Source organism: Alternaria alternata (assembly GCF_001642055.1).
Source record: "Alternaria alternata strain SRC1lrK2f unplaced genomic scaffold CC77scaffold_6, whole genome shotgun sequence".
NCBI classification, from domain to species: Eukaryota; Fungi; Ascomycota; class Dothideomycetes; order Pleosporales; family Pleosporaceae; genus Alternaria; species Alternaria alternata.
Genome location: NW_017306195.1, coordinates 1,141,678 through 1,169,214, shown reverse-complemented (window position 1 = coordinate 1,169,214; position 27,537 = coordinate 1,141,678). Strand labels below are relative to the sequence as shown.

At 51.1% G+C, this 27,537-nt stretch overlaps 15 protein-coding genes across 15 annotated transcripts; 11 read left to right on the top strand and 4 right to left on the bottom strand.

Moving 5' to 3' along the window:
* Nucleotides 1-37: 37 nt before the first annotated feature.
* Nucleotides 38-2,840, top strand: CC77DRAFT_748372 (hypothetical protein). The gene is made up of 7 exons (XM_018533071.1): nucleotides 38-252; nucleotides 302-644; nucleotides 699-823; nucleotides 875-1,240; nucleotides 1,288-1,370; nucleotides 1,418-2,284; nucleotides 2,339-2,840. The coding sequence occupies exons 1-7, from the start codon at nucleotides 147-149 to the stop codon at nucleotides 2,729-2,731; spliced, it is 2,283 nt and encodes a 760-aa protein (XP_018388236.1). The 5' UTR covers nucleotides 38-146; the 3' UTR covers nucleotides 2,732-2,840.
* A 466-nt stretch (nucleotides 2,841-3,306) lies between these two features.
* Nucleotides 3,307-4,564, top strand: CC77DRAFT_747900 (hypothetical protein). Its single transcript, XM_018533069.1, has one exon. The coding sequence runs from the start codon at nucleotides 3,451-3,453 to the stop codon at nucleotides 4,270-4,272; it is 822 nt and encodes a 273-aa protein (XP_018388235.1). The 5' UTR covers nucleotides 3,307-3,450; the 3' UTR covers nucleotides 4,273-4,564.
* A 51-nt stretch (nucleotides 4,565-4,615) lies between these two features.
* Nucleotides 4,616-6,035, top strand: CC77DRAFT_1018779 (hypothetical protein). Its single transcript, XM_018524692.1, has one exon. The coding sequence runs from the start codon at nucleotides 4,911-4,913 to the stop codon at nucleotides 5,886-5,888; it is 978 nt and encodes a 325-aa protein (XP_018388234.1). The 5' UTR covers nucleotides 4,616-4,910; the 3' UTR covers nucleotides 5,889-6,035.
* Nucleotides 6,036-6,081: 46 nt separating this feature from the next.
* On the bottom strand, nucleotides 6,082-6,841 carry CC77DRAFT_985438 (thioredoxin-like protein; the record flags this gene model as incomplete). Its single annotated transcript, XM_018536197.1, has 2 exons — nucleotides 6,762-6,841; nucleotides 6,082-6,723 (listed from the first exon to the last, which is right to left on the bottom strand). Exons 1-2 carry the CDS (start codon nucleotides 6,813-6,815, stop codon nucleotides 6,082-6,084), a joined length of 696 nt encoding a protein of 231 aa, XP_018388233.1. The 5' UTR covers nucleotides 6,816-6,841.
* Nucleotides 6,842-7,298: 457 nt separating this feature from the next.
* On the bottom strand, nucleotides 7,299-8,868 carry CC77DRAFT_1029812 (BAR-domain-containing protein; the record flags this gene model as incomplete). The annotated part of the gene is made up of 4 exons (XM_018526543.1): nucleotides 7,299-8,431; nucleotides 8,484-8,503; nucleotides 8,557-8,651; nucleotides 8,833-8,868. The coding sequence occupies 4 exons, from the start codon at nucleotides 8,866-8,868 to the stop codon at nucleotides 7,299-7,301; spliced, it is 1,284 nt and encodes a 427-aa protein (XP_018388232.1).
* A 224-nt stretch (nucleotides 8,869-9,092) lies between these two features.
* On the top strand, nucleotides 9,093-11,216 carry CC77DRAFT_1018776 (cysteine desulfurase). Its single transcript, XM_018524691.1, has 3 exons — nucleotides 9,093-9,619; nucleotides 9,673-10,496; nucleotides 10,688-11,216. Exons 1-3 carry the CDS (start codon nucleotides 9,346-9,348, stop codon nucleotides 11,108-11,110), a joined length of 1,521 nt encoding a protein of 506 aa, XP_018388231.1. The 5' UTR covers nucleotides 9,093-9,345; the 3' UTR covers nucleotides 11,111-11,216.
* Nucleotides 11,217-11,483: 267 nt separating this feature from the next.
* On the top strand, nucleotides 11,484-13,929 carry CC77DRAFT_1039280 (UEV-domain-containing protein). Its single transcript, XM_018527153.1, has 5 exons — nucleotides 11,484-11,553; nucleotides 11,602-11,656; nucleotides 11,715-11,986; nucleotides 12,063-13,319; nucleotides 13,376-13,929. Exons 1-5 carry the CDS (start codon nucleotides 11,506-11,508, stop codon nucleotides 13,469-13,471), a joined length of 1,728 nt encoding a protein of 575 aa, XP_018388230.1. The 5' UTR covers nucleotides 11,484-11,505; the 3' UTR covers nucleotides 13,472-13,929.
* A 129-nt stretch (nucleotides 13,930-14,058) lies between these two features.
* CC77DRAFT_931122 (hypothetical protein) lies at nucleotides 14,059-15,413 on the bottom strand (the record flags this gene model as incomplete). Its single annotated transcript, XM_018534198.1, has 3 exons — nucleotides 14,059-15,000; nucleotides 15,053-15,147; nucleotides 15,203-15,413. The coding sequence occupies 3 exons, from the start codon at nucleotides 15,411-15,413 to the stop codon at nucleotides 14,059-14,061; spliced, it is 1,248 nt and encodes a 415-aa protein (XP_018388229.1).
* Nucleotides 15,414-15,535: 122 nt separating this feature from the next.
* Nucleotides 15,536-17,068, top strand: CC77DRAFT_1018773 (hypothetical protein). Its single transcript, XM_018524690.1, has 3 exons — nucleotides 15,536-16,452; nucleotides 16,527-16,607; nucleotides 16,677-17,068. Exons 1-3 carry the CDS (start codon nucleotides 16,036-16,038, stop codon nucleotides 17,004-17,006), a joined length of 828 nt encoding a protein of 275 aa, XP_018388228.1. The 5' UTR covers nucleotides 15,536-16,035; the 3' UTR covers nucleotides 17,007-17,068.
* Nucleotides 17,069-18,018: 950 nt separating this feature from the next.
* Nucleotides 18,019-18,973, top strand: CC77DRAFT_985425 (hypothetical protein; the record flags this gene model as incomplete). The annotated part of the gene is made up of 3 exons (XM_018536196.1): nucleotides 18,019-18,501; nucleotides 18,566-18,832; nucleotides 18,885-18,973. Exons 1-3 carry the CDS (start codon nucleotides 18,156-18,158, stop codon nucleotides 18,971-18,973), a joined length of 702 nt encoding a protein of 233 aa, XP_018388227.1. The 5' UTR covers nucleotides 18,019-18,155.
* A 394-nt stretch (nucleotides 18,974-19,367) lies between these two features.
* On the top strand, nucleotides 19,368-20,957 carry CC77DRAFT_1018772 (hypothetical protein). Its single transcript, XM_018524689.1, has one exon. It carries the CDS (start codon nucleotides 19,568-19,570, stop codon nucleotides 20,834-20,836), a length of 1,269 nt encoding a protein of 422 aa, XP_018388226.1. The 5' UTR covers nucleotides 19,368-19,567; the 3' UTR covers nucleotides 20,837-20,957.
* CC77DRAFT_747730 (RNA polymeras-like protein II Elongator subunit) lies at nucleotides 20,913-23,923 on the bottom strand. The gene is made up of 2 exons (XM_018533067.1): nucleotides 23,313-23,923; nucleotides 20,913-23,266 (listed from the first exon to the last, which is right to left on the bottom strand). Exons 1-2 carry the CDS (start codon nucleotides 23,439-23,441, stop codon nucleotides 20,990-20,992), a joined length of 2,406 nt encoding a protein of 801 aa, XP_018388225.1. The 5' UTR covers nucleotides 23,442-23,923; the 3' UTR covers nucleotides 20,913-20,989.
* Nucleotides 23,712-24,047, top strand: CC77DRAFT_931258 (ubiquitin related modifier 1; the record flags this gene model as incomplete). The annotated part of the gene is made up of 2 exons (XM_018534203.1): nucleotides 23,712-23,881; nucleotides 23,930-24,047. Coding segments are annotated over 2 exons (288 nt in total), but the record flags the coding sequence as incomplete, so codon positions are not given.
* A 319-nt stretch (nucleotides 24,048-24,366) lies between these two features.
* Nucleotides 24,367-25,146, top strand: CC77DRAFT_931558 (hypothetical protein; the record flags this gene model as incomplete). Its single annotated transcript, XM_018534220.1, has 1 exon — nucleotides 24,367-25,146. The coding sequence occupies one exon, from the start codon at nucleotides 24,367-24,369 to the stop codon at nucleotides 25,144-25,146; it is 780 nt and encodes a 259-aa protein (XP_018388223.1).
* Nucleotides 25,147-25,351: 205 nt separating this feature from the next.
* On the top strand, nucleotides 25,352-27,483 carry CC77DRAFT_985417 (tyrosyl-DNA phosphodiesterase domain-containing protein). Its single transcript, XM_018536195.1, has 2 exons — nucleotides 25,352-26,426; nucleotides 26,475-27,483. The coding sequence occupies exons 1-2, from the start codon at nucleotides 25,417-25,419 to the stop codon at nucleotides 27,166-27,168; spliced, it is 1,704 nt and encodes a 567-aa protein (XP_018388222.1). The 5' UTR covers nucleotides 25,352-25,416; the 3' UTR covers nucleotides 27,169-27,483.
* Nucleotides 27,484-27,537: the final 54 nt, after the last annotated feature.

Below are 27,537 nucleotides of genomic sequence, written 5' to 3'. Positions count from 1 at the left end.
CAGCTTGCCTGATCTCACCGCACAGCCTTTACGACCTGCGCTGCATCTTCTAAGGCGTAGCATCCTTCGCTTATCTTCGATTTCCTTTAATTTGTTTTATAGCGGGTCTACCTGATGGTCGCTCCCAAGACCATCAACTCAACACCATGACGAGTCCACAACCAAGCCCGCGAAATGAACAGCCCGAGAACCCCTTTCTTAGACCGTCTCAAGATGGACGGAGCATGACAAGCTTTACTGCTGAATCCAAAAGTAAGCCCAACACCCAACCGTACTTGGTTGAGATGCTTAATTTGGTTAGATAGTTCGAGGAGCATGTTACCACTTTTATACACTCAGGGCCTACTCGAGCCACGACGAAATGGATACTCAGTCAGTCTTTTGATGACGTCGTTGTATTCAACTCTATGTTCAGCCCTGTTTTTCATCGTCGCCTTAGTCCAACCTAAATACGGCCATGTCGTATCGGCGCGCGGACGCTTTAGCCCTTCCTCGGCGGCGCTATTGACGGCTTTCATCGCCAAGACCGTCGAGTTGTCGTTTGTAATGGTGTTCTTGGCGTTCATAGGGCAGGTCCTGTCGAGAAGAGCTATTCAGCAAAAGGGCCTTAATTTGGCAAGCGTGGAGATGCGGTCTTGGATTCTGTAAGTCGACAACGGCTCGGGTGTCGCGCTTATATTGGCTAACCGCATTTAAAGCCAGCCAGGGAGACTATTCAGTGAATGGCATAGCGTTAGGGTTGCTGGCTTCAGCTTTCTGGGAGTACTCTCCCTGATCACTGCCGTGCTTTCCTTACTATATACCACGGCAGCTGGTGCACTTGGTATATCGGCCACCCAGAATTCATCAGTATAAGCCGCTAATATACCCATAGTGCAACCACAACTACGCCTTCCACCATGGGAAAAGCAGATGATGGTCGGTCAGGTAGATGGTGACTTCTCCAGTACTCTGAAGGCTGATAAGACTTGCCTGACCGCCTGGCCTGACGTGGGCGATGATCAATGGGGCGGCAGCACGTGTCTTGCCATGAAATGGTCATCGCTCTGTGGTCGAAACTTTGTCAAATACATGTCAGCCTGGGACGACTCAGCGGCAGCCTCGAACCCTCCCTGGATGTCCGAGGACCTTCTGCAACGCAAGCGGATTAGTGCGTCGCTAGATAATAACGTTACTGTTACTACTGCATGGCTGGACCATCACGACGTTGCGACTGAATCCGAGAAGGCGGGAAGAATAAGTACGTAGCTATTCCTCTCCTACCTTGACGTCGCTAATCAGTTGCAGTCAACAACATCACTATAGCTGTGCCTCATCGAGGCATTCCAGCTGCAGCTCGCAATACCCAGAATGATTTGTTACAACCGGAAGTAAGTGTATCCGGAGTCCCAGATCATCACCCTGCTCACAGTCCTAGGATCTCCACGATGGCGGCTCATACTCTGTTCACGCATCAGTCGCAAGCTTTGCGATCAATGCCTTGTGTGTCAATGCGAAAGAGGAAGAGCTAGCTCCAATTATATACAAGAATTGGCCCAATGCAATCCCTATGGAAGAAGGCTCCAAGTCGGTGAACTGGTGGCCTATCTTGGGATTTCCAGAGGGAACTAACACAAACAACAAAACGGTACTTGATGACATTTTTGGTTGGAAAGACGAAACAGAAGATCATTCTCGGGCTAGACCGATATTTCTCAAGTATCCCAAGGCAGGAAACACGATCGCGAACCACACCCAAGTTCCATACGAAGAGGGTGACAGACCAGAGGTCTACCTCCTCGGCAAAGCCCCCGACAATACCACCGAGGACTACTTCCTCTGCTCAATGAAAGCCGGCATCACGACTTCTTGCACTACACGCTACAACGCCTCCTCCGGCGGTCAGAGCCTTGAGGCCGTCTGTGACGGCCCACACGGGAATATCAGCGAGGACGCCTCTATCCAACCCCTTCGTTCCAACGGTGACAAGGCCGCTCTAGTCGGCTGGCGCGAATTAGGCTTCAACCTCCTCAACTCTCTCAGTCTGAACAATGGCGTCTTCGACGGTGATGCATCAACAGCACGTATATTCACGCAACTACAGCTTACCGAACCCAAACTCAACAAAACGTTGCCGAGTCCCGCGGAAGCGCTATTGAGTATGACGACGTGTACGGTTTTGGATCTGACGCAGGATTTCCCTTTTACTACAGACGGAAAGTTCGATCAACCGCAGATGCAAAACTTCAATGCTTCTGTAAGAGTAGCACAGTACATGTCCGGTGGTGAGAAGGACTATCAGAAGGTACGTTCCCCTCCGCCCATAATTTTAAACACTTATGCTAACACCACTACCCAGGCTCTGTTGGTAGTCCTCGCTCTAACTCTCCTTATCAATATCTTCATCTTTATCTACTTCGCAGTCCTCTTGCGCATCCGCCTCATCACCGACATCTGTGAACCTCTCGTCTTGTTCATCCTAGGCTACCATTCTCCACCGCAGGACGGTCTTTTCAGGGGCTTGCCGCAAGAAGGGCCGCAGAAGAGAGATATGCGTGTTGATTGGATAGTCAAGAGGAAGGGGGAGCAGTTGGTTGTTGTGGGGATGGAGGAGAGGGATGGTGAGTTGGGGGCGGAAAGGAGGGGGGAGGGAGGCGTTGGTGGGTGGTTTAGGATGAAGAGGAGAGGGGGTAGAGGGAAGCAGGATGGGAATGAAAGTGATGGGGGTTCACCGGATGGGAACAGGGCTTGAGGCCAAGTCTGTGGTGTTTGTGTTATGTGTCCTTTCTTGGACTTCTTGTTTTTAATAATGAATACTTCTACTACCAGCTGCCAGCAATGAACAAGTGAGCCTACGCGACATGCTCAGAGACTTCTTATTATCACCTATCAGTTTAGTCGTTGAGGGTCGGCACCTGCAGAATCTTTAGGTTGCACAGCCTGTACGCCATGCAGATGTGGCTTTGGCTCAGCCACCCACTTCGCTGTCATTTGCGAGCTAATCGATACATGACCAGGCCTTCGCATACGTTCCTTTCTTGCCTCGGCCTTATCAAACTAGATCCAGATAGTCTCTGCGTCAGCTTATATTGGGTGGTAATACCCCACCAAGCTTCCTGTAGTTATCTGCCCAACTCACCAAGCTCGACGGAGCGACAACTTGCATACAATTTACGGGAGTAAATTTGCGATCTCAACCTCGGAATTGGTCTCAACGCTATCGAGCCTATGCGAAACTCTCTTTGGTTGAACTACTTCAAAAAGATCCTTGCCGCATGCCATATCTACAACGAATCTTCGTCAGTACGAGTATTGCCTTAGATACCACGGGCCTTCCTATGTCGAAATCTCGTCTATGATAGAGCCATCTTTACCCTTGTCGTATACCACACAGAAGCTGCAAGAGTCATTGCTCGTCCCGCGTTCTTCTAAGTCGACCACGGCATCACTACTCCAATCCTCGTTACCACAATGAATCAGCCACAAGTCGACAATACACAAATCAGTGGCTTCTACGGTCCCGGGGCTTGGGCTGCCTGGGTAATCACCATGGTTATCTCTTGGGCACCCATCGTTCAAAGGGACTTCACTCACAACCTTCACTTCATCGGATACGCGCTGTATACTAATTGGGCTACTATCGACCTTATGCATCATATGAAACTCGCTTTACAACATCAAAGAGACTTTGGGGAGTTAGAGTATCCTCAGATAGGAAATCTCATCGCCTCCTCCGCAGTCTTGCATATCGGCATATACCTCGCTATATCGCAACTCGTCACGTGTCTATTCCAATCACAGGTTCTCGGTTTTGAAGACAAGTCTCCAATGATGCGGCGTCAATTGTTTTTAACTCTCGGTCTCGTGCTTCCAGTTTCAGTGGTCTGTTTCTCTGTGGGATCAACTTTCAACTATCTTGTTCCCCGTATGATTCCTCTAAGTTTCCTTTTCGGCTTTTCCGTTGAGCTTTACAGCTTCTGTGACCTTGTGGGGTTATTTATCGATTTCAAATACTCTGCTGTTGTTACCATTGTCCATTTTACTATTTTCTGTTTCTCCATAAAATGCTTCATTCTCTTTTTCTTATCGGATGTTTCATATATAATGGATGAGAGCAACTTGATACCTCATAAACGTTGTTACTTCGTTCCATGTGCGCCGCAAGACATCGATGAGTGGGATCAAGTCTTTTCTTTGCTTGTGGCATTGTTCCTATTCTTGTATGAGTTTGGGCTAGGAATACTCAACGCCGTGAAGAAGGGTTTCCAGACGTGGCTGACAGCAGTGTGGTAGTTTAGATATATACAAGTGCTATCTACGGTTCTTGCAATGGGCTACATGATCGAACATCTCCGTAAATATCACTCGAAATCGTGAAAGGCATGCAGCAGCATGAAATCGAGAACCATTGAGCCCTCCCAGCCATGCGCACTTTGATATCAACATTTAGATGATGCGTTGAACCGATGCACAATCTCAAAGAAGCTTCCTTTATCGTGATAAGTTTTGATGGGGGCGTCCTGATAACGGTCGAGATTACACAGCCCCCGCGCTTTAGTGGGTGAGGCTGAGCGAAAGCCACGTGTGTCGACGGCACGCCTTGCGATGAGGCTGAACCTCCGCTCAAGGACACAAGGAAACCTTTCTTATATTGCACATTGCCGCGCACGCGAATCTTGTTAAGAGTTTGGCACGATCTTTTGTACAAATCTTGGTCTTTCGACGCATGTTAAAGTCTGTTAGCCTTTACATGGTGCCACCTACCGCATTCGACGGAGCTTGCTACCTAGGTACCGTTACTTCACGACGAATCACTCCCTGAGTACGAACGAGACCGCCACAAGAGCGAAGCCTATCAAAATTCGTAAGGGACACCAGTTCCTCGCTCTGTTTCGGACAGCATAACGCACGCTCGAGTCCATGCCGTCGAAATGTCTCTGTCATCTTCCAACAATCTCCAGATCAGCGGTTTCTATGGCCCTGGCCCATGGTCTGCCTGGATGATTACCCTGACGATCTCATGGATCAACACCATTCAAAATGACTATACGCACAACATGCACTTTATCGGATATGCGTTATATACCAATTTCGCTGCGATCGACCTCATACGCCAGCTGAATTTGGTTATACCTTGCGAAAGTGGTTCATATTCTGATATAGACTGGAAAAAGACTCCACTTGAAGTGGACGAAGCTACGCGACAAATGCTGGCAGCTGCTATTGCGGTTGTACATGTGGGTATCCAGATGGCCACGATGCAGATCATTGTGTGCTTCTACAAAGAGCGACAACGAAATTTCGATCCCAAGGAACCTATCAAGCGACGCCGTTTCATAGTATCTGTCGGATTAGTGCTTCCGATAGGAGCAATCTGGTACGCAAGTCTTTCGATCAGCTGTCATCGACTCGGATTCATCGTGCTACCGGGAAGTCTTTTGCCAGGTCTCACGACGCTAATACCCAGTTGGGTCAATATCCTTTGGTCGTGGAAGTACAAGGATGTCAAGCTCGATCCATTTTTAGCCAAAATGTTTGTTTCCGGGGCGATTCTCAATTGGGCAATTCGCTGTTGGATTGTACCGCGGTTATACTTCCGTAACCCCAAAAATTCGCTCCTCAGTGGAGATTTGTGCCCAACAAAAAGATGTTGTTTCGTTCCATGTGCGCCACAAAGCATCGGAGAAATGGACCAGATCTTCTCTTTGGTTATCACGCTTTCTCTCTTTCTATACGAGTTCGAATCTCAACTAGTTCGCGTGGCGAGAAAGTGTATAGGCGTGGTAAAGAAATGTATCGAGTTCCTTCTCGAAACCTTTCTCGAAACTAGGTTTGGTTCCTTGATGGTCCGCATTGTAAGGAGATGGATTGAGTTTTATCACTCGTCAGGTCTGTCTTATTATGTATAACAGGTAGTTATCCTGATGAATAGGTTAGGAGGGGTCGTTGAGGCCCTGAGCTACTAAGATTGGAGGTTCTACTTGAGTAGATTGGTGAGGGGAAGTTCGAAAGGATACGTACGTCTAGAAGAAATGCATGCCCAGATGGAAGAACAGCATATTTGTAGAGTCTATCCACAAGCGATCGAAGGTGTCATTCCTTTTACGCACACTCCTTAGCAACCTGCCCTAACACCTTTTCATACTCCGCCATACTCTTCGCCCCAATCAGCGTGAAATCCCTCTTCCTCCCCTCGAATATAACATACGGCACACTATCCACACCATTGCTAGCCTGCTCCTGAATCGCTGCCTTTGTCTCCCTCAACTCTTCATCGCCGTCTTCCACCAACTTCTCCGCTTCATCTTGACTGATTCCAGCTGCTACACACGCCTTCTTCAATGTCTCAGTACTGCTCGGATGAGCGCGCTGCTGAAAGTACTGTGTGTACAGCGATTTCAAAACCTCTAGCTGAAGTCCCTGCTCTTTGTTGTTCTGCAAATACTGCAATACACGATGGGCATGCAGGGTATTCGCTAGCATGCCACCTCCAAAGTCAAACTTGATGTTCTCAGCTTTACCTAGATCCTCCATGGCGGCCATGTACATCTTCATCCGCTCTTCACTGCCTTGGTACTTTTCGTTCTTGTACCATTCGTACTTGTCGACGCCTTCTTGTGTGGCGTCGGGGTAGAGTTGGTAAGGAGCTAGTTTGAGGGTGAAAGTTGCTGGTGAGTCGGGGTTCGCTGTGCGGTATGCTTCAAGTGCTTTGGTGAGGCGGATGAAGCCAAGATATGTCCCATACTACAGTTAGGGTCAATCAATCATGAAGAGAAGTGAACATACCAGGGACATATCGTGTCGAGTGTAAAGGTTATCGCCGATTCGTAAGGCATAGTGGTTATATACAAAATAGATGATGTTTCTAACAATGCATTAGAGACGTGGTCGAAAAGACGGAATCGATTAGTAGTATTAGTGATGTCTCGACACCCCTGAGCACGTTCGGATGATTGCAAGGTTTCCAGGGTTCCATGTCTCCGATCAACGTCATGCGGGGTGCGGCGGAACAGGCCCCGCACCGAGTACGCTAATCATCTTATGCATTGCATGCCAGAGATACGAACACAAAGCGCGAATGTATGAACCAAGTGAACTGGTGGCTTGAAGAAGGTGGTACCGAGAATAGGATTGAAAATTAGATTGATCAATGCAAGCCAATGTGCTAAACCGCCGATCGCTCAAATCAGCATAGCACACAACTCTAACGTAAAACCCCAGAAGATGCTGTAAACGCAACAATGGTATCACCATGCTTTAACATGTATGACCTCGCAAGCGAAAGGTAGGAGACGGCGGACTGAGCCTCGACTATTGGTTCAGTTTGACGTAATTGCCTGTGGAATGGTTAGGGTAAACTCTCCTTCAGAGAGGTGTGAGTACATACCTGGGAATTGTCCCTGCTTCCCCCGTACCTTTCCAATCCACCATTCATTATCGTTTTGCGTCCTTGAGACGATTTCTATTACGTCGCCAGTCAAGAAACTAAGATCGCCTTCCGCTTGTGCCTCGTAGTCGTAGAGAGCTGTAACGGTTTCTGTCGCGGGTACACCGCTGAGGCGCGAAGGCTTAGGCTTGGGTGGCGGAGGAGCGCCTTTGGCTTTGGCAGCAGAACCCCATGATCCTGTCGACAGGGTTGGGGACTTAACATCTCCAATAGCAGCTGCAGAAGGCCCAGCAGAGTAAGGTGGTGGCGGTGTTTCTGTGTCTTCCGATATCGAGCTCCGGCCTGCCTTGGCTTCAAGTGCTTTCGTTGCGTACTTTGACTGCCCCGGTCGTGCACCAGCGACACGAGCGCCACCTGTAGTCTTGAACTTGACGATAGAAATCTTCTCTGCTTCTTCCTGTGTGTCGCCGCGCTTCTTCTGGTAGGCGGCCTCAATATCTAGTGTAAGGTCGAAGTAGCCGATATCAAGCCGTTGCATGCGCTCGTGTAATGTGTAGAAAACATTCAGCTGCATATAGTAGAAGGACTGGAACAGAGGCTTGATGAACTCTCTCTCCAGTGCGAACAGCTTCGGTAGCTCGTCTTTTAGCAAATCGTTGAAGTAGTTGTAGTCCTGCGTCGCGAGTTCCACGTCGTTCTCAGCTTTGTACATGGCCTTCTCGTCCTTGAGTGTCTTGTCCTTCTTCTCCTCGAGCTTCTTGTACGTAGCGCGATGCCTGTCATAGTCGAGTTGCTTGTGGTCACGCTTGGCGGCGATCTTTCGTACGGCCTTGATAATGACTAGCAGCTCGTCCGCCGGACGAATGACCCGGGACTCTATCATCTCAAGCTCGGGCTTAAGAGTCTCTTGTAGTTCCTTAACGACCGACTCGTATTCTTCGCATGCTTCTATGCCTGCCGTGTTGCCTTCGTCGTGGAACGAATCGGGATCTGACATTCGGCCGGAAATGGGCTTATAGATTTCGGCGATGGCCTTGGAGAACTCCATCTGATGTGAGAGCATGCCTGGGAGGTGGGTTAGGCCGAACGACGAAAGGGTTACATCTAGTCTACGCACCATTTATGGCTTCAAAATACCTGTCGCATGTTAGCCAAGACGTCTGGTACAGCTGTGTCGCAAATGCGCATACTTCTTGGACTCCTCATGGAGCTTCTTCGTCTCCTTCTCCAGCTCTTGGAAGCGGCGTTCTGCATCGATGTAGATGGGGTCCTTTGTGATTTCGCCCTGTGTACGCGCTTTAGCGATGCTCAATCTCGCTCGGAAGCAGGCGCGTAGACGGGGGATCCTCTAGAAACGCTTGCAGGATACATACGAGGTTGAACCTTTGCTTGAAGGTTTGCGGCGCCTAATCCGAGATGTTAGCGGGTGTTGATGCCCAAATGGCATGTGAGGTTGCCTGTCGTACCCGGGTGACGGTCTTTGTTAGGCCTTTCCAACTCATGGTGGGGGTATATTCCGTAAGTCTGCTCGAGATTGATACACAGTAGGGATTAGGAGAGGCCGTGGGGACTGTAGTTGTAGACCAGCAGGAAGCGACCGAACGATGCGGGCGCCGGCGTGGCTGCTAAACCTCGACGATGACGTCGCGTGTGGCTATGCAGCACTCCCTAGAATCTGCCGGATGTCACGGAGCGCCGAGCAAGTACGAAAGCGAGTACGATTATCTCACGCCAAGAGTGAACAGTCGGCTGCAGGGAAAGAAACGGCAAGGCAAGACTAAACGCTGCAAACAACGCGCCGACGCGTGAATGACTATCTCTTTCTGGATGCAGACAATGAACGATGACGAGTGGAGGTGGTGGGTGATCGTGAGCGCTGGTGGGCTTAGCTAAGCAGCAGATCTAGGCGCTAAAACTTCATAGCTTCTAATACCTCGGGAGGCAATTTGCGTTCTTAATTTTTCCACTACTCTTCCATCATGTCTAATATTGCACCCACCGTCGCGAGGCAGGCCCTGCGCATTGCCTCTCGTCGATACCCTTCATCTGCGTTTTCTCGTGTTTCTAGCATCCGCCGGCACTATGTGTCAGAGTCCAAGCCGGCACAGGCTACCGTCTCTAACGCCTCTCCTCTCGAGTCAGCCATCAAGAAGGAGCAGCGCAGTTTCCTCAAGGAGACGGGAGAAAGAGCAGAGGATGCAACCATGCCAACAACAGGCATGGGCGCTGATGCCATGATGAGTCCTACTGCTGGTGAGCTCCAATGTCCACGCCACCCCGCTTTCCGCAAAGCTGACACAATCCAGGCATTCTCAAGCAGGCAACCGTCATGGATCAGGGCTCACGGCCCATCTACCTAGACATGCAAGCCACTACCCCCATGGACCCGCGCGTAGTAGACAAGATGATGCCCTACATGACCGGCATGTATGGTAACCCCCATTCGCGAACCCACGCGTATGGGTGGGAGACCGACAAAGCCGTAGAGGACGCCCGCGCCAACATTGCCAACCTCATCGGCGCAGACCCAAAGGAGATCATCTTCACCAGCGGGGCTACTGAGAGTAACAATATGAGTATCAAGGGTGTCGCTCGCTTTTTTGGGCGAAGCGGCAAGAAGAAGCACATCATCACAGCACAGACAGAGCACAAGTGTGTGCTTGACAGCTGTAGACATTTGCAAGATGAAGGCTTTTCCGTCACTTACCTGCCAGTAGGAAACAACGGTCTCATCGACATGGCCCAGCTCGAGGCCGCGATGCGTCCCGATACCGCCATTGTCAGCATCATGACCGTCAACAACGAGATTGGTGTTGTACAACCTGTCGAGGAGATTGGAAAGCTCTGCCGATCGAAGAAGGTCTTCTTCCACACCGATGCGGCGCAAGCTGTCGGCAAGATCCCCCTTGACGTCAACAAGATGAACGTCGATTTGATGTCGATATCAGGCCACAAGATCTACGGACCCAAAGGCATTGGCGCGTGCTATGTACGAAGACGGCCTAGGGTCAGGCTCGACCCCATCATCAGTGGCGGTGGTCAAGAGCGAGGACTGCGAAGTGGAACAATCGCACCTCCTCTTGTCATCGGCATGGGCGAAGCCGCACGGATTTGCAACGAAGAGATGGAGGTACGTACACTCTTTTTTCACGTTCATGAACACTATGATTATTTGCTTCCGACATGCATGGCTTTCAGAGTGTTAGGCGGCTTCGGCCGTCGACGCGCCATGTTGACAAATGTGCAGGGGTTATGAGTTCTTTGTTACGCATTATTTTGGTCACATCATTCACCAGTCTGGGCATTGCTGACCACAACTAGTATGACACCAAGCGCATTTCGGCGCTGTCGAACCGTCTCCTCGAAGGCCTGCTATCACTCGAGCACACCACACTTAACGGTGATAGGGAGCGACATTATCCCGGGTGTGTTAACGTTTCTTTCGCCTACGTTGAGGGTGAATCACTCCTCATGGCATTGAAAGACATTGCCCTCTCTTCGGGTAGCGCCTGTACTTCGGCGTCGCTTGAGCCTAGCTACGTGCTCCGAGCGCTTGGCAGCAGTGATGAGAGTGCGCACAGCAGTATCCGCTTCGGTATCGGACGCTTCACTACAGACTCTGAGATCGACTACGTGTTGAAGGCGGTCAAGGAGCGAGTCACATTCCTCCGCGAGCTGAGTCCGTTATGGGAACTCGTACAGGAGGGTGTTGACCTTAACACGATTGAGTGGAGTCAACATTGAGCGTAGTAGTTGTTTGATACCCTGGAGGACCTTGTATAGTATAATGACGTACATTCTTTGGCACATATTCTGCCCACGCTCGCTGAAGCGGTTACGAGAAACACGATTACATAGCTTTGTAACATACGCAATAGCTCTACATATAAATTGTATTGAGCATATATAACTATTTGCGAAACTTTTTTGTGTTTGTTCACGTACCTGAGATGGTCCACACACTTGAGTGATGTACGGAGTGCGAAGGCATATGGCGTACAACCTTGGGACTTCGTAACAAATGGAGGCACATTTCATTGAAGGATTGCCAAGGTGTTGAGGGGTTCATGTTGGGAGAGGCATGGACCGTGCTCTATGGCCATCATCTAACCAGTATGCCATCATCGATCAGTTACAACATGGCCAGCGACAAAGTACTCAACTGGCTGTACAGCGTACTCGTTAATGTAGGTTAGTCGGTGAAGCTACATTGTACATGCGCTAATAACAGTCAGGAATACTCAGACGTAAATCGCACATATCACGACGTGGCCGAGGCACTGTCCAACTGTATGTCACATGTGTTGCAGCTTCACGACATGCAGACTGACTTGACACCAACGTCTAGACCCGTCGCTTGCACCCAAGACAGAGCCATACACATATGAGAATGGATCTTCAGCGCTCCTACTGCTGCTCAGCGGCACGCTGCCCGTTACGTTTCGCGGCGCGACATACGGCTTTCCGGTAGCGATATGGGTGCCTCACTCATACCCTCGAGAACCACCCATCGTATACGTCACACCCGCGCAGGACATGGTCTTGCGACCCGGACAACATGTGAGCACCGACGGTAGAATATACCACCCGTATCTGGCACAATGGGCAAAATACTGGGATGTGAGTACTGCATGAGCTGTGAGAGCTGATGGGCCGAACGCTCCACCTGCGGGCACGACAACTGATAATCGCACAGAAGTCTACGCTCTTCGACTTCCTGGCCGTGCTAAGAGGCGTCTTCGCAAAAGAGCCGCCCGTGCGATCGAGGCAACAGCAGCCACAGTACAATGCGCCTGCTCAACAAGCACCGCCTCCAGTACCCCCTCCGCCAGCCGAATGGCGTCGCTCAGTACAAGGGATGCCAGGCGCATCCTCGTCCCCTGTTCCACCGAATCAAGCTCCAGCGCCTCCTCCAAAGCCACCGAAACCCCACGAACAAGGCCGTTCCACACCTCAGACGCCACAGGGTCGGTACTCGCAACCCCCTCCTCTACCACCCCACCCTCCGCAACATCCACAGTCGCAGCAGCCATACCAGCAGAACCAGAACAGCAGATATGATGCGCCGCAGCAATGGCAACAGCAGCCTTCCAGCCAGCAATATGCGCCGAGTCGACCGGGTGGTTACAATCAAGGCTCAGGGCCTCAGCATCCTCAAACCCACGCGCATGGCTTCCCTCCGCAACCAGTACAAAGCAGCAGCCCTGTGAGCCCCATGGTACCTAATGGCCAGCGAACAGCTGCCCAGTTCTCGAGATCAGGGCCTCCACAACCTCCCAATTTCCAGCAAGCGCAACAGTACCAAGCACCACCGCAATCTCAACAGCAGTACAGACAACCCCAACCGCCACAACAATATCAGCCGCCGCCGCAGGGTTACCCGCCACAACAGCATCATCAATTTCAGCAGTACCAACAACAACCTCAGCAGGCGCCACCAGCCCCTAAGCCCCCAATCGACCTTCTCGATGACTCGCTCGAAGTTACCTTGCCATCACAGTCTGGCAACCAGATTCCCTTACCGGTACCACCTGTTCCTCCAAACCCTGAGAAAGATGCGCTTCTCCGGGCCTTGAGTCAAACACTGGTTTCGCAGATTCGACAGACAGTCTCTTCCAACATGGCTGCGGTAGCGCCACTTCGCGCGCAACAAGCTGCCCTCCAGGCTGCCTACTCTCGACTACAATCAGAACTTGGCGAGCTCCAGCAGCTTGACGCAGCGCTTGCGAACAACGAACAAGTGCTGAAAGGCGCCATGGTAGAAGCGGACCGAGTCATGGAGGACGCACGAAGAAGAAAGGCACCAGATGTTGATGACGTGCTAGTAGCGCCTACGATAGTCGGAGGGCAACTTTACACGCTTGCTGCAGAAGAAAAGGGTATTGCAGATGCCCTCTTCGTTCTAGGTCGCGCTTTGGACAAGGGGCGCGTTAGTACTGATGTATTTGTCAAGGTAAGTGTATCCATGGCGAAATTTCTGCAAAGAAAATGTAGCTGACATGACCACAGCAAACGAGAAGTCTCGCTCGTGAGCAGTTCTTGAAGAAAGCCCTGATCAAGAAGATTGCAAAGGGCATGGCTTTGGATGAGTATCAGATGCATTGAACGGAAATCTTGGGAAATAGCAGATGCATACAATGAGTCCACTTTGCTACGTTTCGCCATCTATCTCACATTTCTATCAAGTGTTCTTGGAGTGTATGGTCATTACAATCTGGACGTGAAGATTGGTCGGCTGACTCGGCGTAATGCATGTCGACCATACGGTACCTTTCCGCCTCCCAAGACCCTAATGCGTACTAACAACTAGATAACCACGGGCCATTAGATCTGTTAGCAGCGCCACTGGACTGAATATGTCAGTAAGCTGTCAATGGCAAATCACCTCGGCTACGTTTTCCGCGGGATGTGGAGCAGAAAGACTAGCTGATGGCGTCTCTGCTTCGAGCTGGTCGGCTGAAAGAAGTGGTTCTGAGACACGCTGGCAGACATAGTTGAGTGTGAGCAGTGGTGATGTTAGGAGCCAACAGCACATCAAGCATCTGGAGAAGGAAATCATGCTGAAATTTGGATTTGATTAATACTAAAACTAAACGCTACACTTCGCTTCGCTACGCTTGAAAAGTCATTAGGTGGGTATATTCGAGGTCGTGTCCCCCGCAGAGGTATCATCATATCGCTATAGCGCAAGCTTACTGAGAAAACCTGCTTGGTGAATTCCTGCCCAGGTACTTCCTGTCCTCAAGATCGACCTCGTATGTGTCGTAAGGGTCAGGCGACACCTGCTTCTCTACCACAGCCGCTGCTTCGACTTTATTGCCCATCTCGACGAGGCTGATGTCGCTACCAGTGCGGTCCTTCTCCTGCGAGCGGTAATGGCCCAACTGGCTGCGGGGTTTGCTGCCAACTGTGACGACAGTAGCAGCTGAGATCTTGCTGAACTGACCACTGCCGTTGCTGGCACTGTTGGAGTTCTGAGTACCCATGCTGGAGCCCATTCTCTGGAGAAGAGAGCCCATGGAGACCATGAGACTTCCCAGACCGGCCATGCTGAGCACGGGTCGTAGTTTGGGAAGGCAGCAGGCAATGAGGGCGACGTTGGTCTCAACGACAGTCCAGAAGAGACCGTGCGAGGTGATACCGGTGATGTCGTAAGTGGGCATACCCATGATGGACTGCTGATCAAGTGCGGCAGACGGTGTGTTCTGCTTGATACAGATGACCATGCGAACGATGGCAGAAGCGACGGCAAATCCTCCGAGTAGGAAGACACCGCACAACTGGATCTTGCGGACAGTGGGCATCTGCAGACGCCAGATCCAAGGAAGGGGCAGAAGCAAGATGCACAGATCAAAAACGGCATCGAGAACCGTAAACGCGATCGTTGCCTCGAAACCAAAGGGACAGTTCTCGGCGATGCTTGCCAGAGAACCCCAGTTGGCAGCAAAGTTCAGTCGGCAGTCGAAGATGAAGCCGAAGAAGAAGGCAATTGTGAAAGCGACAGTGAGGACGATGAAGACCAAAGAGGTCCACTGGAAGCCAGGCCATGTGAAGATGCGACGATAGAGGAACAAGAAAGCGAGTTTCGTGAGACCAATAGCGAGCGGCTGCATGATAAAGATCATGTACACACACTGTCAAAGCGTTAGTTGGATGAATATGCCAGAGAGGAACAGGTGGACCCACTTTTTCGAGAATTACCAGTTCTGGTGTGGTGCTGTAGATCCAACCCTCGATATTATCCGGACCGTTGTGTCCGCCAATGATTCCCTTGGCTGCACCTACAAAGATCGTTAGCCAAGAGATAAGCTTGGTTCTGGTTGGGTTGTATCTTACCATAGATCATAACGGTCGAGACACCAATGGTTGGGAGAAGAGCAAGGAGACAGAAGAAGTCGTCGAGATGCTTGCTGAATCGCGTATCTCTGGACTTGACGGCCTTCTCTGCTGCTACACCCACTCGAAGGGCGACAGCAATGACAGTCGCGGCTGTGAGCACGATACCAGTGACCAAGCACGAAGTAACGTTGATGTATTCGTAACCCATTTTGCCGATGATGCAGCCAAAGAGACTGGGTACTTGATAGAATGAAGTGACTGAAGTGAGTGGAGTGATAATAACCGGTGGTATTCGCCCTGGATTATGTACCATATGGCATTCTCAGGTGTGATGAGCGGAGTCAACTCCTTGTCACAAAAATGCATATGTAAGTCTAGGTACTCTGGTACACACCCTCCCAGCTCTGGTTAGGGGACCTAGTTGATTCCAGGTTGTTGGGCGTGCGCAAGGCTGCCCGTTGACAGGCAAAGTGACGTAGAGAGGCCCAACGACCTGGAAAACGTCCATCAACCACGAGCGGAAGATCTCCCGCACCTCGGTCTAGATTTGGCCCCTGATGCGAGGCTGGGGAAGAGCGTTGATTCGCAGGCCCACCTAGATCGTGAGACAAAATGATTTTCGATCGCAACGGACCGCAGTCGGACTCAGCTCCACGCGCGGTAGCGGCCTATCACGCTACTGTCTGGAGGGCACGGCCGCAAACCTTAACTATACGCCGTTTCGTTAGGACTTGCCTCGTGCATCCTCCGCGCTGCAGGCCATCGTGACTATTTGACATGCAGGTTGCTGCAATGTTTCTCGATCGTTACCTCTCGCGTTCGTCAACACCATGTTCGCTCGATACAAGCTCGTAGCGTCAAGTGACCAGGCTTCGGAACATGGCCCGCTTCCTCCCTCGACGCACAGACGACTCTACCCGACGATAGCACTTGTATTGCTTACAGTTGCCAATGTCTGTGTACTGGGCTTGTCTATTGCCATATGGCGCACTGCGGGTGTGGCCGCCACGGTCACCCCGGAGGTTTCTTCCACACCCACCCCCACCAGCCTTGCATTGCCCAACGCCCTCGATCCACAACCCAGCGAACTTGCTAGGGTAGATTCCCTTCCCATCGCGTTCGTTCCCTTCCATTGGAATACGCCATGGGGTGCGCCCAATGCTTCGGATGCTGATCCGCTGTGGGACAACATCAACACTGCGCATGGACATATCGCAGTGGACCATGAGTTCGCAGCGGAGAATCACGTGAGTTACCCTGAACCGGTTCTTGGAAAGGATGACAGCGTGGGTCAAAGAGTGGGTGTTAACAGTTGCAATAGTGGCCTCCTTCTATGGACATACCTGGAATGCCTGGTAAAGGGATGTATCTTCTCCAAGCCTACCATCAGCTTCACTGCCTCGTACGTCACACTCCTTTTTTCCAATACTTTTACTTCGATCTATACAACTTTCTGACCATCACAATGTAGCGCATCGTCCGCGCCTCGTATGTAGCCTTACACCGCCAAGAGGTACCTCCCTTTCCCACGCATCACGCCCTGCATTGTTTTGACGCCCTGCGTCAACACATTATGTGTCATGCGGATAATACTCCGCTCTATGGGCACGGTGATGGCATGGCTGGTAACGGACAGATGCACCAATGTAGGGACTGGACCTCGCTTAGAGATTATGCAACGAAGAACACTGCATGTTTCCGCGACGGCGTACCTGGCATGAGTTTGGAGGATCATTTCGGTGTCTGCGATGACGGAACTGATGGTTTGGAGGAGCTGGTCTCAGTGACGACAGAGACATAATATCCAATATTTCCGATTAACATGGTTCTTTCGAGCAATATCTTCACTATGCATATCACCTACCATAACTCCAATCTGCGCACTGCCGCCCTCTTCCTACCACATGTTATTATGGCACGTCGGCTTTTGCTTTGTGCAAGTTGTCCAGATCTCAGCAGCCGTGTGACTTTCACCCTTTTCGTTGAGAGAGGCCAATGCCGCTAGCATGTCACACAGCGTGATAGAAAGCCATCTCGTGAAGTTGGTGCATTAGGGCCTTGAACCGATTCAGAACTTCAGGTACATTGTCATGATTTGAATATATTCTCCGTGGCGTTCTATCGCCATAAACCTGATTTGGACTGGATAAGTCAGCCACGATGTATACTACGACAGGTACAGACCAGCTACACTATAAGGAGTGGCTAGTTGGGCGTTGGCACGCACGGCGGAGGCGCCCGCTGGCCAATTAGCTTGCATAGGTAACCGAAAAGGGTCCAGTGAGTCTAGAAAAACGTGCTGGAAAACGTGTGTTCTGGCCCAAAACGGAACCAAAAGGCATGTCTTAGCGATCGATTCTGGAATCAGCCCAATAGTTCCCTCGGCTTGGTCGATACAAGCTGTAATGTCTTCTTATTGGTCGGGGCATGAATGCCACAACGTGCGGAAAGCTCTCCGCCTAGTTAGTCCGAAACCTTAAACAGGCCATGGTTCTGGTCTTCGGTACCGGTACCAGTACCCTTTGTGCCTGTCGGTCTCCACCGACGTAGTTGCTCGCTTATCGGCTGGGCAGCAGCAATCTTAGTGTAACTGCCTAGGGATCGCGAATCTGTAACAGGGCCTGGAAGCCTTGCAAAACTGAAACTCATGATGTGGAGTGCAAAGCGCAGAGTTCTAGCAATCGAGGCGCTTCGGAGCGCGAACCGGATGGGATAGCACTGAGTCGGGTACGCAGCTCGGCAGGGGGTTCAACAACAAAAGATTTGACAACATACCGCACTACGAGCCACGTTTGATGAGTACAAAGGGCCCACGGATTCCTATCATTTTGGAGTCATCAGCTTCGATCATCTCCAGCTCTTCCATCAGCTTCTCATCTCCGGTCATCTCAGCCATCACACTCTTCTGTGTCTTCGTGCTATCAATCGCTTAACAGCCTCCGATTTCACAATGCAGTTCACTACTCTCGCTCTTTTTGTTGCTTCTGCAACTGCCTCCCCTCTCCTCGGACTCAAACTCGGCGGCGTCAGCGTCGGTGTTGGCACTTCCAGCGCTCTTCTGGATGTGAACCTGGGTGCAGCTAAATCGTCTTCTGTTGCCGTTGTCGCTGCCGCTGCTACCAAGACATCCACCATCACCGCAGTGCCAACCGCTACTAATGTGAACCCGACTATGCCTTCGAGCTTTTCTGCCCCAGTTCAGGGCTCCGGCATTCTCACTCTCGACAACTTGCCTGCTATGCCAGCCGTCATTGACAAGACCCTCTCGGGCGTTCTTGGCGCTGTTTATGGTCTTTGTAAGTCTATTCGATAACGCACTCCCATACCACTATCCTGGAAGTTGCTAACGTGTGATTTCAGTGTCTGGAGTTTGCAGCACCGACTTCAAGTGCACCATCACCGTTGCAGGATCCATTCAGTCTCTACTTGTCGATGGCGACAAGTACACGGCGAGCAGCAGTATCTCAGCATGGTGCGATAAAGGTCGCTGCTACGGCTCTGCCGATATCCCTCTTACGGCTACTGCCCCGTTCACAATCACTTGCGACCAAGTTACAGGCACACACGCGTGCTCAGCCACCATTTCGGGAGCCGCCAACGCCATCTTCACCAACGGTCAACAAGTTGGTAAGTTCAGCCGGATATGTCATTCTCCGAGAACTGCACTAACATGTCTTAGAACTCTGGGGATGGCTCACACCTGCTGGATACTGCAAGGATGGTGTTTGTGTTGCTTCCATCAGCGCTATCGGAGACCCAATGTACTAGACACACACCATAGAGTGTGATGGCTGAGATGACTGAGATCGGGCACCAGCACCTTTCCGTTCCTTCTTTTTCTTCGTGCTAGGGCCCAAGGATGGAGCTTGATGGCTTAAACTTTGGAAAGTACGGCTTGTGTAAGAAGGTCTTTTATGACGTAATGTTTTTTCGGGCGGACTTCAGCGATGCAAGCGATGGCGTCCGTATACGACTTATCTGCGAGGTACTTAATATCGAATCCAAATCTTTCTAATGATCCATGATCCAAGGCAGTTCGTTGGGTGTTGTGAAATGACAAAGGATCAAGCCTCAATTAAGGTTGCAGTAGTAGGGTGCTAAGCGTCGTGCATTGATGACTGAGATTTATCCGGCCGCATCATGGTTGTTCCGCTCCAGCTCATCTAAATTAAGTGTTATCCAACACCGATACGACTAGCTTCAGGCACCCCGTGGCGCCACGATGTTTGTAGGCAGGCAGAGTTCTCTCCTGTTGCCTGGCCTTCTTGCTGTTCTTTGTGTTTTCGAAGGCCCCGTCTGACCATATACCACGCGCATATCTCTGCGCATCCACTCGCTTTTTACTTTAGTTAATCCTTAATAATGTCTTCTTCTACTTCGCAGCCTCAGGCCACGCCGCACGCGCCCGACGCGACTTCAGCTGCGCCTCCTTCTCCTGTTCCGACGCCTCCTCCAAAGTCTGTTGCTAGACTATCCGACGCGACAAATGCCAATGCCACGTCAACTGCGAACGCGAACTCCCCCAGAACCCAAGCCTCGAGCAGCCCTGCGCCGGGTGTTCCCACCACGGGTCCTACGGCGTCGATCCCGAATACGACAGCTCCACAGACGACCGAGACCGAGACCGAAGAACACCTTTCGTTCAACGACAAGCTCAATGCCGGCGACCGGTATTGGAAGTTCAAGTTCGGCCTTGGAGCCATTGCCATCATAACCGGCTTGGTGGGCATAGGCTGCTTTGCTTATTTGATGACCACGGACCTGTACACCAACAACGACTACTATTATCTCGGTTACAACAGCTACGCAGTATGGCCCGGTCTAATCACCTGGTCCATCTCAGTAGCTTTTGTCGCGCTTTGCATGATCGTCTTTATTGTGCGCAAACGGCCTGTGCACCCCGGTGTTCGCGTAACAATGGATCTTCTGCTGTGGCTTGCCTTCATTATAACAGCAATGTTTGCTATTTTCGCGTTCCGGGACGTGTTGGATTACGGTTTATATGGTGGACCTGATGGATATAGTTATGGTTCTGGTGGTGGAGACTATGTTCTGGCCTCCAACGGCACGTGGGTATGGGAACAAGACACGAGCTATGTCAACTCTCCGCGAGACTGTGATTACTACGGATTCAACAATTGCGAAGAGCAGGACGCTTATGTTAACAAGCTTTGGGCGGAGAAAGGGACACGCGCAAACACTACGTTGACAGGTGTTGTATGCCAATTCTTCGGATTGGTTATTCACTTCGCGCTCTTCGTGTGGGCTTGCGTCGACTGCCATCGCCATAACCGCAGCAAGACCAGCAAGGACGCAGAGAAGATTGCTGCCAACATCGTACAGACCATGATCACCAATGGCGCTATTGTGCCCCCGCCAGGGCAGGCCCATATGAAGCCGCAACCAGGACAAGTCATGTACTATCAGATGCCACCGAACCAGCAGGGATATCCGATGCAACCCCAGTATATGCAGCAAGGACCGGGACAGATGCAGCAATTCGGAGAACATCCACAGATGATGATGCAGCAGCAACAGCGCATGTCGCCTGGACAGTACCCAATGGCCCAGCCTGGAATGCCTCCTGTGGCACCGGTCAATGAGAAGAGTGCGGGGGCACGTTACGCTTGAACATCAAGCACGAGATACAGGATTGTTTGTGGAAAAATTGGAGGAAATGATTTTCTTTGGCGAGATACCCCAGCAAAACATGCGTAATAGTGTAAAGTTTTGATCAAATTCAACTGTCGACATGTAACACGTTCCTGAAATCTTCTGCTATTGCTACGATGCCTCTTGCGAGATGTTGAAGACACGCAACGAGGTATCATCACTCGCTACTGCAATCTGTTGTTGCTCGCCATCGGCTCTTCCAGGCCGCCAGACGATCTGGTTGATCGTCTTCGCGGGCACTAACTCCGCTTTGACCATAGACACTTCTACCTTGTCCAAAGCATCTGATGGAGTGTTTGCAATGCCGATATCTCCATTTTCCGTACCGTAGGCAAACATAATCTTACCACCAGGTAGCACGTTGTTACATGACACAGCAGTAACGGCGGCATTAGCTGGTACGGTAGCCTTGAGTTGCACATCATTGTCAACGATCTGCCATATCTTGACACTCTTGTCTCTTCCAGCAGTCATGAATGTGGGTACTTCGAGAGGTGTCCAGGCAGCACCTAGTATCATACGCGAATGGCCCTTTGGATTCGAGTACTTGAGCGTGTACAGCGATGGCTCATCGCTGCGCTCCCAGATCACCCATTGTCGGTCTCGTCCAACGCTAAGAAGATATTTGTCGTCCGGCGAGAACTGCAGAGCGGTAACGGTGAGTGAATGTGCCTTAAGTGCGGGTTTTACTTCTAGCCATTCTTTCGTATCGTACAAACGTATAACGGCGTGGTCGATGGAACTAGCTCTACAAGCTGTTGCGACAAGACTTCCGTCTCGGCTTACGGCAACTGCGGAGATCTCGTATCCGTGTCCGTAGAGCTTCTCTGTCTCCGGCCACAGCAGATGGCGGGCAAGATGGTCTTCGAATGGCGGATGAGAGAATTCCAGTGTAGATTTGCGGATTACGGAAGCAGGGTCAACGGCTTCGCGCTCGTCTTCATCGCCGTTCTCCACCGGATCATCATCCCCGACAGCTTGAATAGCTTTGTTTGAGAGGCCGAGAACAGGAATGTTGGCGGCATCTGGGAGTTCAGCGGTGGTTGATGCCGTGATACCAGAGAGCTTCTCAAGCATGTCTGCCACACCTCTGGGTTCATCGAAAATGCGTAGCAACTTTTCGTCTGCACCGGAAACGAATTGAGAGTTGGACACGGCATCAACACAGTTTAGATTGTAACCGTGGATTTGGGGTCGCGAGAACTCGTGCCAGGAAGCTGACGCGCCGTCCCGTTTCCACTGTGAGTAGAGCCGACTCGTTTGATCGGAACCAGTGGAGAGCATGTAAGATCCATCTCTTGACCAACTAACGCCCTTGACCTCGCGTACATGACCCGTGATAGCGACTTGCTGTGTCCACATATCTTCTGTGGATGAGTAAGTCCATTTCCTCCAGCTTCCTGTTCGTCCCAGAGACACCACTGTGTTGCCATCCGGTGACCACAGCCCGATCCAGAATCCACCCGCACTTCCCGTAGCACTTGTTGAGCCCTTCTGTGCGCTGATCTCGCCTAGTCTAGTGATACAGACCCATACACCAGAGTTTGGATCGGACTCCCAGATGGCAACTGAGTTATCTTCGGAAGCAGTGAGAAGCTGCAGCTTTCCTTCGCGATGTCGCCACGAGGCCTGGTAAATCCAATCTTCATGCCCGAGTAGCAAAGCTTCAAATGTGATAGAGTGCTTCGATGTAGCTGAACTTATCCAATGTGCCTTGTTCGATAACGCCTTGCCCAGTCCACCCAAAGCCGGATCGTTGAGTGCACTACTAGCAGCGGGAAGCTCGTTGCCACGATGAAGTCGCCAAAGACGGACGTACTTGTCCTGGCTTGCTGATGCTAGCAGTAGATCGCTGTTGGGATCGGATGTCTCTCGGGTGAATGCAAGCGCGCGTATCCATCCTTCGTGTCCGCTTAGAGTTGCTGAAAGCTGGAATTGGCCTTCTTGCGATACGAAAATCTGGATGGTAGCGCGAGTGCCCGCAACTGCTAGCACCACGGATGTGTCGTCCAGGGTTGCAAGTGCTAGATTTAGAGGGAAGTACTTAGGTGAAAGCGTGATGGTCTGCACGAGTTCGATATCGATGTCGTTGAAGTCTGCATCGTGAACGAGTTTCCAGATTTTGACGCTGCCATCTGAAGATCCTGTAGCAAGAGTGTCTGAACCGGGCAGAACGGCTATTCTAGTAACAGGCTGGATGTGACCGGAGACTGTCTTAACGCAATCGAAGGGTTCACCTCTTCGGCCTCGCCATATCCGAATTGTGCTGTCTGCTGATCCACTAAGTAGGATCGAGATATCGGGCAATTGCGTAGGAAAGAATTTGACAGCGTTGACAGCCTTAGTATGTCCATTCAAAATCGCCTGAACGCCCTGAAGACTTTCATCCTATCTCGGTGAGTGAAGGGTACGTCATACGCCAGTATCGACTTACCTGGGGATCCCATAGTGCGATGCAGTTGTCTGCGCCGAACGCTAGGAGTTGCGACCCAGCTTCGTCCCAATCAGCGGCGGCGGGGTTACGGTTTCCGCCTACAGAGATGAATTCAGAAGATACATTCATTGTTCGGCTTAGGCGTTGTGTATGCGCGTGCACCACATCTAGTCATCGCCGTAAGGATTTCTTTGGCGCTAGTCTCGCTTAGCTGCGTTAGACTGAGGGGACTGCAGAGCAGGCGCATCCGGTCTCAATAGTAGCCAAGCATCTTGCAACATTTATCATCTAAAAGGTGATCGAAGTCAGAGATGTCGAACGATGCCACTGTCCCGATAACAATCGAATTTAGGCGAGTGGTGAAATTGATATTTGCCAGTATCCCCTCACTAACGTTTTTACAGTGGAGGGCTCGAGATCCTGTTCGCCAACCAGAAAAAGTATGACCTCGACTTACCGGCCAAGGACGAGTCGGGTGAGCCAGCAAGTGTTGCGTTCCTTGTCAGACATCTCTGTGACAAGGTCATGAAAGACCCGCGGAAAGAGCTCTTCGTCCTTGACGATACGGTGTATGTCTATACTTTGAGACTACGACAGCATATTAACAACAGCCCCAGGCGACCTGGAATACTAGTTCTAATCAACGAGGCAGACTGGGAGTTGGAGGGCGAAGACAAGTACGAAGTTCAAAAGGGTGATCACATCATGTTCGTGTCTACGCTTCATGGAGGATAGCTAGGACCTATACGAACGAGGATCATTCAAAGGCTGTGTTTGGAAAATAAAATGCGACCAGCCATAACCAAGATGATACTCACACGATATTTTTCTTGTTATTGCGTATCTGACATCGGAACACGGGGATGAAGAGTTGGCTTACGTTCGTGTGCGCAGGCTCGGAATCGGAAAGCCCCTTCCGAATGGCATCTTACTTTAACGAACTAACCGTGCGCACTATGAGAGCTTATGCTGACAGGGTGGCCTGACCCCTCATAAGAAGAACTGACCGTCGCATAGCTATTCCTCCTTTCTCTCCAGATAGCAAACAGCAACCATGGCCCGCAGCGACGTTCTACCTCCTCATGTCGACCCCTCGATCCGCGAAGTCAACGATGTACTCCTGGGCATTGGTGGTATCACCTACACCATCTGCTATGTCCTGATGGCACGTCAATCCATCCGCGACCGCACATACTCCATGCCCCTCTTTTCGCTCGCTTTCAACTTCGCCTGGGAGATCGTATTCGCCCTCTACGTTGCCGAAGAACCTCGAGAGAAGACTATGTTTACCATATGGATGCTCATAGACCTCGGTCTTGTCTACGCGGCTGTCAAGTACGGTGCGAATGAATGGAAACATGCGCCTGCAGTGGGCAGGCACGTGGGCAAGATATTTGCAGGCATGCTTGCGTGGTGGTGCATTGCACTTTACGCTGTGAGCAGTTGGTGGGTTGATCCAGTCAACCCGGTCAATCCGAAAGTCGGAAAGGCATATCGTGGTGTCAAGGGCATTGACACCGATGAGCTGGGCTTTATGACGGCCTTGGTCGCGCAGGTTGTTCTGAGCGTCATGTCACTGGCGCAAATCATGGTTAGACAAAGCAGTCGCGGGTCGTCCTACACGATTTGGGCGTTAAGGTTCATTGGTAGTCTGGCGGGGCTAACTCTGAACTATGGGTACTGCTGGTGGGTATGGCCGGAGGCGCATGGATACTATACCACCCCCATCAACATTGTTATGATGGTTACTTGGATACTGGCTGATCTGGGATACTTCGTGGTGCTTTGCAAGGTGACGCGAGTGTACAATACTGTGGAAGACAAGAGCAAATGAGGAGTAGTGCATGCTACAGGAATCTTAACGTAGCAAGTTCATATTTGGTATCACATAAGACATTTCCTATGCATGACGTGTTCTCACTGCTGTTGTGCCAGTGCTTACAACGCGTCGAGAACGCCAAGCTTTGATCACATGCTGACGTGAAAGCGCGTTTCCAGGGTCCCGCATGTCCGTTCGCCTCCGCGGCTGCATTCGTGCATTGATCTCGTTGTTTACTCAATCATCAACATCCTCACGACGACCGCTTTTTTGGTCACAAAACAGATGGAGTCCGATGATGAAGATCTCAAGCTGGCGATGGCAATGTCACTACAAGAGGTCTCGCCTCGGGCCACTCGCGACGCCACAGCAATCGCTAAGAACGAACCTATCGACCTCATATCTGACAGCGATGACAATGAGGATGAGGATCTCCGGCGTGCGATTGCCCTGTCACTCCAGGAAAGCGGCAATAATGACGTTCAACAGTCCTCAGCGACAACTGTTCCAAAGGCAGCCGTTCTAAACAACACTTCGGATCTCATGGGCATGGATCGAAAGGCCATGGAACAGGAGCGCTTGGCAAGACTTGGTAAACGAAAGCGCGACGTATCGCCCGAAAGACCTTCCAAGCAGGTTGCGAGACCACCTGCAGTCAAGACGGCCTTCAATGAAACACCACTGCAATATCCTAGAGGGACGATCAAGCGCACATTCGCGTCGAAATATCCACGGACCGACGACATCACCATCGACGAATTACTTGAGGCGTCAACGGTCAACATCGCAGTCATCAGCTCATTTCAATATGACTCGGGATGGCTGTACGAGAAGCTTGACCCATTGAAGGTGAAACAAATATGGTTGATGAATGGTAAATACAGAGGCGAAGACGTACAGGCAAAGCGCATTCAGGAATGGAAGGAATCTGGTGTGCCAAACATGAAGCTGCATTTCCCACCGATGGGTGGCATGATTGCTAGCATGCATAGCAAGTTCATGCTATTGTTTGGGAAACACAAGTTACGCATTGCTATACCAACCGCGAACATGACCCAGACCGACTGGGGCGAAGTTTCGAACGACTGGCAACCCGGTATCATGGAGAACTCAGTATTCTTGATTGACCTTCCGCGGAGACCCGACGATACTGCTAGCAAGAAGGGAGACTTGTCGGCTTTTGGTCGCGAACTGCTATATTTCTTAGAGAAACAGGAGGTTGGGCCACAAGTGGTTGACGGATTGCTAAAGTTTGATTTTGCGCAGACTAGCCATCTGGCCTTCGTTCACTCCATGTAAGGCCCCTAGTATGCTTGCTAATTGTACGTACTGATTCGAAATAGTGGTGGTTCACATAAGATCGAAACAGATCATCCAACAGGTCTCCCTGGCCTTGCACAGGCTATACGGGAGCTGCATTTAGACGATGTCGAACACATTGAGCTGGACTGCGCAGCTTCCTCCCTCGGTGCCATCAACGATAACTTCCTGTCACGCATCCACCTTGCTGCATGTGGCGAATCGTTTACGAAAGACAATGCGCTCGTTGCCGATGTGCGCAATAGCATTAGAATATACTTTCCTACCCACGACACGGTCGAGAAAAGTATGGGAGGTCCGGGATGTGCAGGTATCATCACGTTGAGTCCTCAATGTTACAATGCACCAACATTCCCAAAAGAGTGCATGCGTGACTACGACTCTATGCGACGGGGTATACTATCGCACAATAAACTGCTGTTTGCGCGTGGTCGCAAGAAGGACGGGAAGCCTTTCGCGTGGGTTTACGTTGGGTCTGCCAACATTTCTGAATCAGCGTGGGGAGGGCAGAAAGTACTGAAAAGCGGACGAATAGGGAGTCTGAACATCAGGAACTGGGAGTGTGGTGTCGTCATGCCTGTACCAGACGCCAAGCTCCAGAGTCTCGAACAGGGCGGACTGCCATCCATGGATGTGTTTGCAGGCACGGTCGAAGTTCCTTTCAGACTTCCCGCGGACAAGTACGACGGTAAACGACCCTGGTTCTTCAGTCCGTGATAAGCGGCACTCAGATCGCCATGATGCTGGTCGCTGGCGGTGACTCCAAAGACGTCCAACTTTCCGGCGGAACCGCTGGACAAAAGGGCGCGTGACAAAAGGGCGCTGGACATGCGGTTTTGGTTCCGTAGTGAACGAGCAAACGAGCGGAGACAACTCCGCACACAGTATGCTTTTGTAGCCTTTGCGCTGGTGCATAGGTGCCCACGCACATCGTAGCGGGAAAGAAGTGAGCAGGACCCAAAATAAGCGTCCAAGTCTGTAGGGTTTTGCGAGATGTCTGAATCTGGCCGTATACGCCGTATAGAAGTAAATGTGACTCGATAAAATGCCTGCTGCCAATCATCCTGCCAATTGTTTACCGAAGCC